General features: G+C 32.7%; 1 protein-coding gene across 2 annotated transcripts in view; it reads right to left on the minus strand.

Annotated features, from left to right (window-relative positions):
• LOC149420250 (UNC93-like protein) overlaps positions 1 to 13983 on the minus strand; it is a 138529-nt gene that overhangs the window by 31040 nt on the left and 93506 nt on the right. For both annotated transcript variants that reach the window (XM_089636552.1, XM_089636553.1), the window contains exons 6-7: positions 7494 to 7692; positions 2570 to 2729 (exon numbers count right to left, since the gene is read on the minus strand). In XM_089636552.1, the coding sequence (XP_089492678.1) occupies positions 2570 to 2729; positions 7494 to 7692 (359 nt within the window). The remainder of the gene's footprint in view (positions 1 to 2569; positions 2730 to 7493; positions 7693 to 13983) is intronic.

The following is a 13983-nucleotide window of genomic DNA, read 5'->3' on the forward strand; positions in this document are numbered from 1 at the left end:
TGAGCTTAAGTATGAGGTTGTGATACCGTGTTGCCAGCTCCAACCCTCTGAGCTAACATTAACGTATCATTTTTTATTTAAAGTGGTTTTCTTCGTTTAGCTCTGGTGTATCCGTCAATTACCGGATACCAAGAACTATTAAGCTTAGCTCCATCGTCTCTATTAATGTTTACGGGATTTTTATGAATTTCAATGGCCTCCGTAATCAGCCGTGCTCTATAAGTTTTCGGTCTCCCCAGGATTTCAGGAACAAATCCAAAGTAATGCCCGGTGTCAATCAAATGCTCGGCAATTGCCGATTTGTCAGGGTGGCCGAGTTTACAAGCTCTGAAGTGTTCTGAAATTCTTTTGGAGATAGTCCGCTCTGTCTGGCCTACATAGACCTTGTCACATCCGGAACAGCTGAGTTTATACACTCCATCTGTTTCCAGAGGAAACTTAGTCTTTGCAGACCTAAGTAAGTCCTGTATCTTTGTTGTTGTTCCGAAGACAGTCTTGATATTTTCCTTTCTCAAAAGCCTGGCAATTTTGTCTGTCACATTGTGCACATAAGGCAGGAAGGCACAGCCTTTCGACTCTTGTTCAACTCTGTCTTTCCTGGACCATCTTAATTCTCTCCACAGCAAAATTAAATTCACAATGGAACTGGAAAACGAAGATAAAATCCTGCCCTTTCTAGATGTGGAGGTGATGCGGAAACACGATGATAGCCTAGGGCATACTGTATATAGGAAACCAACCCATACGAATCGGTACTTACACGCTGATTCGCACCACCACCCAGCGCAGAAGAGAGGACTTATACATACATTGGTGACCCGAGCGACCAGAATATGCAAAGAACATAAAATCGGAGCGGAACTTACGAAGCTGACCGTTGCACTGGAGCGTAACGGCTACCCAGCAAGTCAGACAAGGCAAATCATAAGAGCCAAATCTGCACCAAACGAAGACAGAGTTGAACAAGAGTCGAAAGGCTGTGCCTTCCTGCCTTATGTGCACAATGTGACAGACAAAATTGCCAGGCTTTTGAGAAAGGAAAATATCAAGACTGTCTTCGGAACAACAACAAAGATACAGGACTTACTTAGGTCTGCAAAGACTAAGTTTCCTCTGGAAACAGATGGAGTGTATAAACTCAGCTGTTCCGGATGTGACAAGGTCTATGTAGGCCAGACAGAGCGGACTATCTCCAAAAGAATTTCAGAACACTTCAGAGCTTGTAAACTCGGCCACCCTGACAAATCGGCAATTGCCGAGCATTTGATTGACACCGGGCATTACTTTGGATTTGTTCCTGAAATCCTGGGGAGACCGAAAACTTATAGAGCACGGCTGATTACGGAGGCCATTGAAATTCATAAAAATCCCGTAAACATTAATAGAGACGATGGAGCTAAGCTTAATAGTTCTTGGTATCCGGTAATTGACGGATACACCAGAGCTAAACGAAGAAAACCACTTTAAATAAAAAATTATACGTTAATGTTAGCTCAGAGGGTTGGAGCTGGCAACACGGTATCACAACCTCATATTTAAGCTCACATTTTAACACAACCTCAAATAAGACATCTGCCCTGATGATGGACACTGCAATGCTGTCCGAAACGTTGGCTAAAGAAGGAGTTAGCGCAACACGGCATAATACCCCAAAAACAAATAACAAAAAATTATTATTATTATTATATAAGTATCCATTAATCTTGTAGTGAGGCTTGCTTCTGAATTTTAAGGTAGTTTGACACCCGAATAGGTATTTGTTTTCAATTGAAACCTTTACGGGAAAATCAACGTAATGTAATTCGGTTGTTTCACGTTTACCATTTTTCTATCATTATTTACGGTTTAATTATTTATTTATACTGGGTTTTACAGATGATCACACTTACGTGAGAACAATCCGCTTATAAAAACTCACTTATTGTACAATTACAAAAATCTACAATTAAATAAAGATACAAAAAATTAAATATAGATACATACATTTGTATTGTTCACCTGTTTACAAAATATGTTTATCTGCATATTATGCAAGTTCCTTGTAAGAAAAAAAAGCGATGTTAATAATTTAAGAATAAAGTCCCCGTGCAGATACATCAAAAACGTTCGTGTTGGCAGCCAAAAAGAAAATAAAGATGTAGGTACGTCGTTGAATGACTAAATTATTATTATTGTATAAAAAATTTTACATTAGCAATTTCCCCAACTTCACATTTTTTTATATCTGTGCCTTCCTATGTGTAACAATGAGGCTATTAAGGTTTAATTGGTGAAAATTAAATGCAATATATTATGTTATTATCTCAACGGCATTGGTAAAATAAAAATGTTTATTACAGAAAAAAATTACACAAGGTATGTATGAATCGATTAAATGCAGTATAAAATTAAACTCTCATCCCAGATGAATTCTGAATGATGAACTACTTTCTTGCGTTTGTTAAATTTTTGCTGTTACCAAGTATCATAAACTCAATTTCATTACTGAATATTTGATTAAAAATTTTCTCCTAATGATAGCAAAGAAAAATATTGTAAGTCAATCAAATCACAAAAATAAATTTCTTACGGCGGTATAATCAGCTCCCAAGAATGCCTGTCCGAGTCCAAGCCAGGCTGTGATGACGAGAAGTAGAAGCTGGTTCTTTTCTTTGAGAAGTTTCATCGTGATTGCCAGAAGCTGTAAACCCGTCAGACCGGTTCCAGATCCTTTGCGGTTCCTATCGTATCTGAAAAAAATGTGAAAACATTTTTCGTTCGTCATTGGGCATAATTTGTGTTTTTCTACCCAGCTTGATTTTTAGATCACCTCAAGATCTAAACGCCAACGAACGAATAACTTATGTTTAAACCTTTTCGTTGCGGAGTTATGCTTATTGATATATCTGACCCCCTCTACATGTGCACTAACAAGCAATGGACAATGGTCTGTTTTTAGAATATACACACTTCGTGGTGCCACAACCCTTGGGCCACGATATATATTTAAGTATTTTGTGACAAAAAAGGCGTTTTATCGCTAACTGTGGCTGGATCTTAGTATGGGAGCGTTTTGCAAAACGTAATCACATTAAAATAACTTTTTAAAAATATGAACATGAACCATTGCGCTAATTCAATACCAAATTGTTCTTCTGTTGACCTTTCCTTTCAGAGATCTGCTAGCATCGGGTGATTTTTACACCGTAAGATGCATCCCAAACAACTAAACTCAAACAAGTCACTTTCATTAAGCAGCGACTTATTAAATTCCACTTACATCTTCCATCAATCCTCCACCAGATCATCAGTTGTGTAAATAGCTGTAAACAGAGCTCTAATCAATCTTTTTCCGGCAACATTAACTATTACCCGACGGTTAAATAGATCTAAATAAACGACATGAATGATGAGTATGGTACTATTTCTTATGTCAGTTTACTTCCTGAAACTAATAAATTTACTATTTCCGAAATCCAATTCCAATATCCTTTTGGCTATTTCTTTTCATAGGCTATGTTACATTTTTAGTTCGATTAGTATTTAAATGACGTGTAAATGTCATTGGATAGATTTCGTAATTTTTCAAGTTTACTAACATTAAGAATATGTATTTTTTTTACTTTTTGAGGGGCAACGATACTGAGGTAAATATATGTTTTACAAATTCTTTCAGCTTCACGAATACTAAAATCATAATATCTCGCGATTTGAGTATGCGCTAGTCATTAATAATCAGAGAAAAGGATGTAAACAATTCTTTTATAAATATTTACCGAAGTTTTTCTTTTCTAATATGACTATAATACATCTTTATTAACTGCTCCCACTCCTATTTATTCCATTCATTCACCAATTTTTCCACCGATTTGTATATTGCCTCTCCCACACTCTCACACAGCATCCCCAAAAAATCTCTTTTCCTCAGGGCCTCCTGTGTGGAACTAGTGCAATTTTTTTCAGATTCGTTTGCATGTTTGTTTACTCTCGTATGCTGTATTATTTAAAAATAAATTTGTTTCCTCGATGAAACTGTATTTAAAAATGTAATTTTATGTCTGTAACTTAAATGCTTAGTCTGAACTTTATATGGCCAAGATTACCCTTAATAGCTGAAAGCCAAAATACATAAAAAAAATAAAAAGTATTACTATTGCCGCTGTGTTGTGTTCTGCTCCATCCCAGAATAATTAAAAAAGCATTTCTTTATTTTAAATAAATAAAAAAAAACAATATTGAGTACATTAGCAAAAGTTTTCTCGAATTCCTTTTAAAAATATTACGGTATTACAAAAAAATTAGTTGAAAATTTTATTCATTTGATAAAGCACCATGTATGTGAAAACCTTAATTGAAACATAAAATAGAAACTGACATAAAATGCTTCAAGAAAAGATACGTACATACACATACACTGATATGCACATTGTTTATCCAGTCACAGGGTTTCGTTTTTCTGTTGTATACACTGTAAATAATAATAATTTATCGTCGAATTTCGGAATTTTTCTAATACATTTTAAAGACATCTTAAGAACGAATACCATAAAAAATTATATTTAATATTTTTTAACTTGCTTTTATACTAGGAAACAACAACAACAAAAAACTGAAATGCTTAACGCATTACTTGCACATTTTAGAACATTCTTCGATACATGTTTACCAATACATTCATTTGGCATTATTGTTAAAAATGAAAATAAATATAAAAAACATCTAAAAATAAAATGAATATTGGCATAACCCTTTTATCTAACTGTATGACTTAATATGAAAGTAGATTTTACAAAGGTTATTATTATGTAATTAATTGTGTAAAACAGACGAAAAATAATACAAATAAGTTGTGAATATGTTGTTGGGTTATAAGTTGTAAAAAAAAACAGAGTTACTGATATTTTTTTAATAGTACCAACTCGAATCTTAACTTTCACATTATTTAAACAATGTGTAACAAGAACACCGTTTAACGAATGTGAAGTGGTTTTTCTTTAGTAAGCTGCTAGTTTGTTTGTTTTCTCTAAAGATTAATCAAGTACACGAAAATATCGAATTCGGGAGTAAATTGCCGTTATACCCGTTGAGATGTGCCAAAATGAGGCCGAAAACTTCTGAAATTGCCTTCATCAATGTATCGCTGCCGGGGGCATATCTTTCTGATACCATAACTTAATGCGTAAAACGGCATGATGTACAAAATAAAATAAATTTTATTTCAGTAAGTTGTGCCGTTTTTTTTCATAGTCCTAAAAAATTGCACTTGTCTGTTTTTGCATTTACTTTTTTGCCGCACTCGGTAGTGTTCAATTCCTAATAGCTTGGGCACTCGAAATGTTGCGGCTATTCGCCAAGTCGCCCGGTGGGCACCGTTCCAGAATACAGAATATTTAGACTGCGGAAACTATCAACGAAGTAGACGTGAAAAACATGGATTCTGTTGTTTTCTCCTCATGATGATAAATATTATGTTATAATAATGTGTTTCGTATGAAGTTCTACTGGACACGCGAGTGTTCGCTAGTATTGTACATGGTTCGTTTACTCGAATAAAAAAATGAATAATTTTCGTTGAATTTTTTTATGAATCAATTTAATTTTTGGAATGATCATAGACCAAATTTTAATGTGCTTGAATTAATTAAATTCTTTTAAATTATTATTATCATTCTTAAAACATTACAAAATTTAATATTTTTTTAGTGTTTTTAAAGTAGTTAGTATTATAAATGAGAGCCTGTGCCAAGAAGAAGTTGTCCATATTCTTATGGCGGGATGGAGTGATGGATAGATAATTAGACAATTAATTTTAAAATATTCAATATTTTTTTAAGGTTAACCTATTTTTGCAAGACCCTTCTGCTTACTTTCTATCAACGATTCCGTTTTACTGCATTCATCATGCACGAATAAAACCGTCGTTGTGCTTGCAAAGACGGCTATGTGCCAGATTTCAGTAAAAAAAAAATTATACTAAAAAATCAAGGAATCGTGCCCAATCTTCGCCATGTGCATAAATTTAACCCGTATTGCAGAATACTTATTCGAACGTCGTTTTTTGATGCAGTTTAATACAAAACATTGAAGTATTTTGCTTCCCTGTAAAATTTGGTGAAAATCACATAACTGGTCTTGCAAGTGCAACGATTTTATTTTGTTAGTATCATTGTTTTTTTTAAATTAAAAAAAATAAATATTTTTTTTAACATATTAATATAACAAGGGTATGGTATATTGTCCTTCAAGCTAGGAGTTCACCTGTGTTGTGGAGGACTTTTTCATTTGTAGTTATATAATAAGGTAATTATGTTAGTTATATAATAGTTAACAATACACTAGAGTTACACAGAGAAACAATAAAAATTAAAAATGTTCGTTTATTATTCTTTTTTCCTCTTTTTTAGTATTGCAAGTATTTGTAATTCTCTTCTTAAAAGATATGCATTAGATACAGAATAAAGATAAAAATAATATCCAGTAATTATGTATGTTTTGGCTATTGTGGATGTCATAATCGTACAATATGACATTATATCTGTTAATTTCGTTTATTTGAGCTTATTTAAGTAGCTTAGACATTTCAGACAAAAAATAATATATTATTTCATGACACTAGATATCACTTTTTGAATATTTGACTGCTAAAGATTTTTTCTTTTTTCATACTAACCGCTAAAAGGTCCCTTGAAAATGGTTCCCCTTTCTCACGAACAACGTAGGTATGTAACGGAAATGTGAGTTTCAAAGGATTTCTTAGTAGCAGACTATTTCTCAAAAAAAGCTAAGAGCCAAGAGAGTTGTCGAGATTTCAGATCACCCTATCGAAAAACTATCTTTGATTAGACACGAAGCGAAAAAAATGGTTCCACTTTTTACCTTCAATTAGTTCAAAACGATCTTCAATGCTCTAACGCCAAATGACTGAAAACGCGTTTCTACGAGATATTAGTATACGCAATATCGCCTCTATTACTAACACGTGACTTTTCACTGGTATATGCTGCATTCACACCAACACTGCAATATATATAATCTTCCCAACATGCCTTCCATTGATATGTTTGGCGTAACTCTAAATGAGGCTCCATTGAAGTCAGTGTCAAATTGGTCTCTTACAAGCTGGACGTATTCTACATGGCCCGCAGTTACTTTAATAGTACTCAACTACAGACCCTATACAAATTGAAATTGCAGCTGGCATTTGGCAGTCTCCTCTGGTCAAGAGCCCCAAGATAGTTGGAAAAAACCCAAAACTCTGTGCAAAAACTGGCGGTTCGTTTGATAGTTTCCCCATATTGCCAATCAGATTGCAATCTTCAGAGCACAGGCTTCAGAGGCGAATCTTGTCCTTGTTCTACCGGTATTTCAATGGAAGATGCTTTTTATGAAAAAGTACTTTGAAAAAATCTTTGTAATGAATAAATCTGTAAACATCATCTGCAATAATAAGGGACATTGCTTGAGTGTGTTATCATTTTTTTCATGCCATGAAACAAAAAATGAAGTATTTTTACCTTGAAAGAGGGTCTACCCCTACAGACACGATGACGACAGCACAGACCATGCAGGCCAGGTAGATGCCAGCAATCATCTGAATCTTCTCGATAGGCTGTGGGGGGAGAGCTTCGTTGGCAGAGTCACTGGGAAGAAAGTTAGCTCCGCAGATCTCAGGGTCGATCGTGGATGGCGTCGAAGCGCCACCGTCGGATAAAACTGAAACAAATAAATAAATAAGCACAAGTCAATCTAGTCAACTTATCTCTCAAAGCTGGCAACTGGCACTCTCTTATAAACTTATGTATTCTTCATTTGAATAATGTGAAATTTTGGTCACTACCTAACAAAATTAACACTGAGCGAATTACAAAAAAAAAAACTTTTTATAATTTTTAAATTAAATATCCCTCTAGAATGCATTAATTTACCTATTATTTAATTATTTTTTGCTTAATATTTTTGGAATAACTTAATGAGTTAAACATTATTTTGTAATATTTAATTATTGAAGATACGTATATTAGCAATTTTTAAACGAGAATCTGAAAGAGAAAATTAGAAAAATATACGGTGGCGTCTATTTCTTTCAAACGTTCAAAATTATTTCCCTGGGTAAAGATGTACAGACTACATGGGAAGATGTACTACCTACATGTAAAAATGTACTACCTACATGTAAAAGTCCTCTCGGCGTTAAATAAAAAAGTAAATAATAACATGTAAATTCAGAAAAAACATGGTTGTCAAAAGTTAAATGGATAAATTATTATCGACTGAGCGTTCGTATTATAATCTGTTTGTAAATTTGTTTTTACGTTCCTTCTTTGATTTCGAAAAAATGCTGCATCCGCTCTATTATTTAAGCAATCCTTACTTCGACTAGATTGCTTACTTTTAGTAGATAGTTCACTGTTTCACGTTTAGAAAATCTGCCGCATCCACTTTATTATTTAAACAAGCTTTAGTTACTTTAGAGTAGATAACTAACTTCGTCTGAGCATTTCAATATTATAGTATCTATCAGCCAGAAGAAAGTTTGAAAAAAGAATTGTCATTGAAATAGTGAAGTTTCTTTGGACAAATTGCACCTCTAATTCCTTTCTTGCGATACGAAATGTTTCATAGATTATTGTTTATAAATAAAAGGAAAGATATTTATTTCATTGGTTTTAATTTATTAGATCAATGAGAGAAAATTGCAACACGCTTTTTTGGTTGCGAGATTTAGGTTTTTTTTTTAGTTGTATGTTTATTTATTATTATTATTATTAAAACGACTATTTAAGCATTGTAATATTCATTTTTGTTTTATCGGTTTTCTTTGTCGTTTTTAATGTTTTTAGTTGTTTCATTAATCTCTTTCAACCAGAATTTTATTCTTGATTTGAAATCACTCAAATTTTGTATTCGTTTCATAGCAGGTGGAAGGATATTGTGAAGTTTCGTCGCAAAATAAATTTCTTTACCCGAAAGTGGTTTTAAGACCTGGAATATTTTTTATGTCATTGTGATTTGACCTTGTTTGATGAATACACGGTATTGTAGAGGATTCAGTATTTTTGAATAGTTTCAATAATATATTTTAGCATATATTTGTTGTACATTTGGTACATCAAAACTACTTATCGACTATACTATACCATCATTAATATGTTTGTAAAAATCTTCTTAATAAATGTTAAAATAAAGATGAAATTTCCATCTTGAAATGAATTTAAAATCTTTATTAAAAATTGAGATTATGCTCTATTTAAACGGCGACAGAAATTTTTATGATAAAATGTAGCGCCTTTGTGCAAGCGCCGGGTGATATTTTACTAAAATTGCGATTTAAAAATAGCTATATTAATACTTTTTTGTAAACACCATTTTATTATATTTTTATGAAAAGTCTTATTAAATGGGAAATCTCTTAAAAAAGATAAAAAAATAATACCAAAAACGGTAAATCAGCCATCACTTTTCAAAACCCGTCATTAAAGAATAACTATTTTCTAATAAGCAGTATATTAATTCGTAACTAAAGAACTATTTTTTCATGCTGATTGGCAAAAAACCGTCCCTTATTTTAGGGTGATTGATAATTCAAAATCAACTTACCGGAGTTTTAACTTACTTACTTTTTTTATTTATTGCGTAAAGAACTAAAAATCTTGTTTATGTGTTTATTTTCGAGAAAAAAGAGTCTCAGTTCCATAACATTGTCGTGGAATCAAAAACATTTCTTTTGCAGGCTTTCACTCCAAGTTAAACACCTCATCTGTTAACCTTAAATCGGTAGGCACTAAATTTACTGGGCTGTCCCTTTTCTTCAGATGCCAAATTTACCCTCTTCCCGAAAAAAGCCCAAGGAGTAGGTACCATGTAGAAGTCCAACAGACGTGATGGTCCATTTTTCAAATAGGGAAAAGCTTTTTTGTGACTTTTTCTGACTGCAAACTTTTGGGTTTCCCCCTTCAAGAAGTTGCAATATTTTAATGATGTTAATATTACTTAGTTTTTCATCTAATTGAAAATAAATACAAAAACGAAAAGCAGTCATAATCTATGTTTTTTTCAGTTGATAAATTATTACATGCATAAATTAAAATGTATTATTAAATAAATGTGCAAAGTGTGTAAACTTTATACAGGACTAATGTATGAATACTATTATAATCGCTTATCGCTGCATAATCAATCTCTGATTATGCTTAAAAAGAAACTAAACTTTGAAATCATACTTTGAAAACGTTAAGCATACCTTTTAAAACGAAATCTCATTTTAAATTAAAATCTTATAGCTAGTTTTTTACTTCTGAAAACCTCAATATAATTAAAATAACGGATTTATTTTTTGCTAGGGCTTAGTCTGGATTTACTGGAGTCTCAATTCAGCCCCAGGCTAGAGACGTGCATAATTAAATATGTTTTTCATCTGATTTTCACATCTACATTGCTCTGAGAATTCTTTGAACGTACCAACTGCTTTTTTATTTTCATAAGAGACGCACAATAATGCATTGTGAATTAATACCATTTCATTAATAGCGATTAGATTATTTAAATCATTATTTATTCAAGAAAATACTAGCGATTTTTTAACAAAAATTTGGAACAGAAAAATGAGATAAAGATACGATCTCATCTGTCCCATTAGCTCAGTTGGTAGAGCGGTCGGTGCCCCGGCAAGGCGATGGTTCTGGGTTCATGAGCTAGACGCGACCGTATCCTTTTCTGATTTTTCTGTTTCAATTTTTTGATTAAAAATCGCTAAATATTTTTCAATAACTAAATATTACGTTCTAAAAATAACTTACATTTTCATAAGAGACGCACAAGAAAGCTTTGTAAATTAATAATATTTCTTACGTTTTTATAAATCATTTTTGTGAGTTGATAATGCTTCTTATATATTCTGGCCAAATTAAGTGTTTGCCACCGTTGCGAAAAATTCTAAATACGTCCTGCTTTATACTGCACTCTTCAGAATAATATGAACCTTCCCTTAAGTATTCACGACAGGAATACAAAATTTACCTCGACAAAAATAGGTTTCAGGTTCATATTATATTTTTGTTATATTATTGCTTCATTTAATCAATAGGAGAGAGTTTCTGTATTACCCAGGAACAGTTATTTTCTTTTGAAAATATCTAAGGGATTTACTAACTTAGTTAACGTTTTTAGGTTGGCACGGCAATTTTATGAATTTAAAAATATGCCTAATTTAAATTTCATAGAAAAATTACTTCTTATGTTGACTTAAACGAATTAATCATTTTATGGAGACGTTATTTTTAATGAAATTCCTTTCGGTAAACTTTCGGAATATTATAATAATTCATCACTCTCCATTGAGAGTGTGCGCTGAATATTTAATGGTTGTAACCAAATAATTCTAACTAAATGAGAAAAAATGAATATTTCCACACCGCAAGCATCAGAAATTCCCATCAAAACGCAATATTGAAGAGATTAATAATATGGCTGCTGGTGGAACCTAAAACAGTCACACAGCCAGCCACCGACTCATGGATGTCTCGACGTGATTAATGAATACGGCGGAACCTTCTAGAAATAATTATTAATTATTTCAGTATTGACCGGTCAAATAATAATGGCTTCAGTTCAGAAGAATAGAACGCTTGAAAAATTCAGACTTATCCATGTTTTATAAAATTATCATAAAATAATTAAAAATGGTAAGACTTTCGGTCAGCAAATTTATGTATGTATTAGGTTCAAATTCCACAGAGGGTAACCAACTTATTTGCTTTTGAATACGAAAGCTCATTGAATCGGTCTGAAGGGATTATTATTATTGAATTATGATTAAATTTGAAGAGAGAACTACATTCCAAAGGGCGGTTAAGCATTGTAACGAATCATTTATTGACACCACTGGTTAAGTGTTTATATGAGAAACCTAGAAATGTTAGTAATATAAATATTTGAAATATCTCTGAATTTTTCTTTTTAATGCGAAAGTAAATAAAAAGTCATGATCAAAAAATATATTATAACATTACGATAGTCCTAATTTTCTTTCATTATTAACCCTTTGATGTTTTAAAATATTTTTACCTACAAGTCCCAATATTTATTTTTATTTATTTTTTTTATTTATTTTATATTATAGAAACAAACAGTACATGATTTACAGAGATGAAACAATATACAGGAATAAGATACTTCATGTTGTGTACCTATGATATGTTTCCTTGGAATGTCTGCTAAGTGGTATGTTTATTCCTTAATTACCAGGTGACTTGTGTAGTTTATAGGTGTGTGTGTGTGACGTGTGTAATGTATGTGTGAGTGTTTGTGTGTGTGTGTGTCTGAATGTATGCGCATTGAATTATTTAAATTAATGACATGATGCCACGTTTGAATTTGGGCAGTGAATCCGAAAAAATGTCAATGTTAGAGTTAAGACAAATATTATTTAGAGTATGAAGAGCTCGGTTAATTGTCGAATTAGATGCTGCATTTGTTTTATAATTTAGCGTGTGGAATAGCACTGTATGTCGTGTACGTCTCAAAGGTATGTTAAAATTAATAAGGGACAGAAGTTCAGTACAGTCAATCTCATTGTTTAAAATTCTGTGTATAAATATTGAGTCAGCTACTGCTCGTCTTCGCTGCAAAGTTTCAAATGTACACTCAAAATTATTGTTGAATCTGTGGGTAATATATTTTATAAATTTGTTTTGGATTCGTTCTATACTATCTATGTAAAGTTTATATTGCGGATTTCAAATAGGCGATGCATATTCCAGTGTACTTCTGACTAATGCGAAATATAACATTACAATTGTACGCGGATTATTGAATATTTTACTTACACGTAGCACGAAACCAAGCATTTTATATGACCTATTAACGATAGAGTCAATGTGCTTATTAAATATAAGTTTGCTATCAAGGTAAACGCCGAGGTCTTTACATTCCGTTTTAGAGATGACAGGTTCATTGTTGAGTGAATATGAGTACTTAATTACGAGTTTGTTTCTGGTGAATGTCATAGTGTGACATTTAGAAACGTTTATATCTAGACAGTTAACTTTACAATACTTGCAAAGCCTATCTAGGTCACTCTGTAACGCTTCGCAGTCAGAAAGAGAACGAATAACTTTGAATATTTTCATGTCGTCGGCATAAAGTTCATATTTGGAATTTTGAAAACATGATCCAATGTCATTTATATAAATGTTGAACATTAGCGGACCTAGGTGGGACCCTTGAGGGACACCAGATTTTACCTCGATAGATTTTGAGAAGACACCGTTGATTAAGATTACTTGATTACGGTTACTAATGTAAGATTTGATCCATCTAAGTAGGTCACCGTGTATACCAAATAAGACAAGCTTTTTCAAAAGAATTGAGTGTATTACGCGATCGAAAGCCTTAGAGAAGTCTGTGTACATAGTATCAACCTGCTCTTTGTCATCCATCTTGCTATGCAAGAAGTTAATGAAAAGGACCAGGTTGGATGTCGTAGACCGACCTCTCATGAATCCGTGCTGATTCGGTGTAATTATTGTGGAAATAGCCGAGTATAATTGATCAAAGACAATTTTTTCTAGAACTTTACTTAAAATAGGAAGTTGGGAAATTGGACGGTAGTTTTTAACGTCATGCTTATCACCGGTTTTATAGATCGGTGTGATAACAGCTGATTTCCACTTGAGGGGAAACGTTCCTTCTGTCAATGATTTTTTATAGATGGCGCAAACCGGAAGACAGATATACTTACTACAGTTGCGTATAAAAACTCCGGGTAGCCTATCAATTCCTGGTCCTTTTTTAATATCTATGTTTGAAAGGTATTTCAAGGTGATTTCTTCATTTATTTTAATTGAGGATATTAATATGTTATTCAGAGGATCTTCCTTATTATTAACATTGAGTGTTGGAAATTCATTTCTAAAGACCGTTGAGAAGTAATCAGCGAACAAGTCTGTAACTTCTTTGCTATCGTGTGCCGTTGTCGAGTGATAGGTCATATGTTCTGGTATAGTG

Source organism: Hesperophylax consimilis, chromosome 10 (genome assembly GCF_061612785.1).
Source record: "Hesperophylax consimilis isolate HC1 chromosome 10, BYU_Hcon_1.0, whole genome shotgun sequence".
Taxonomy (NCBI): domain Eukaryota; kingdom Metazoa; phylum Arthropoda; class Insecta; order Trichoptera; family Limnephilidae; genus Hesperophylax; species Hesperophylax consimilis.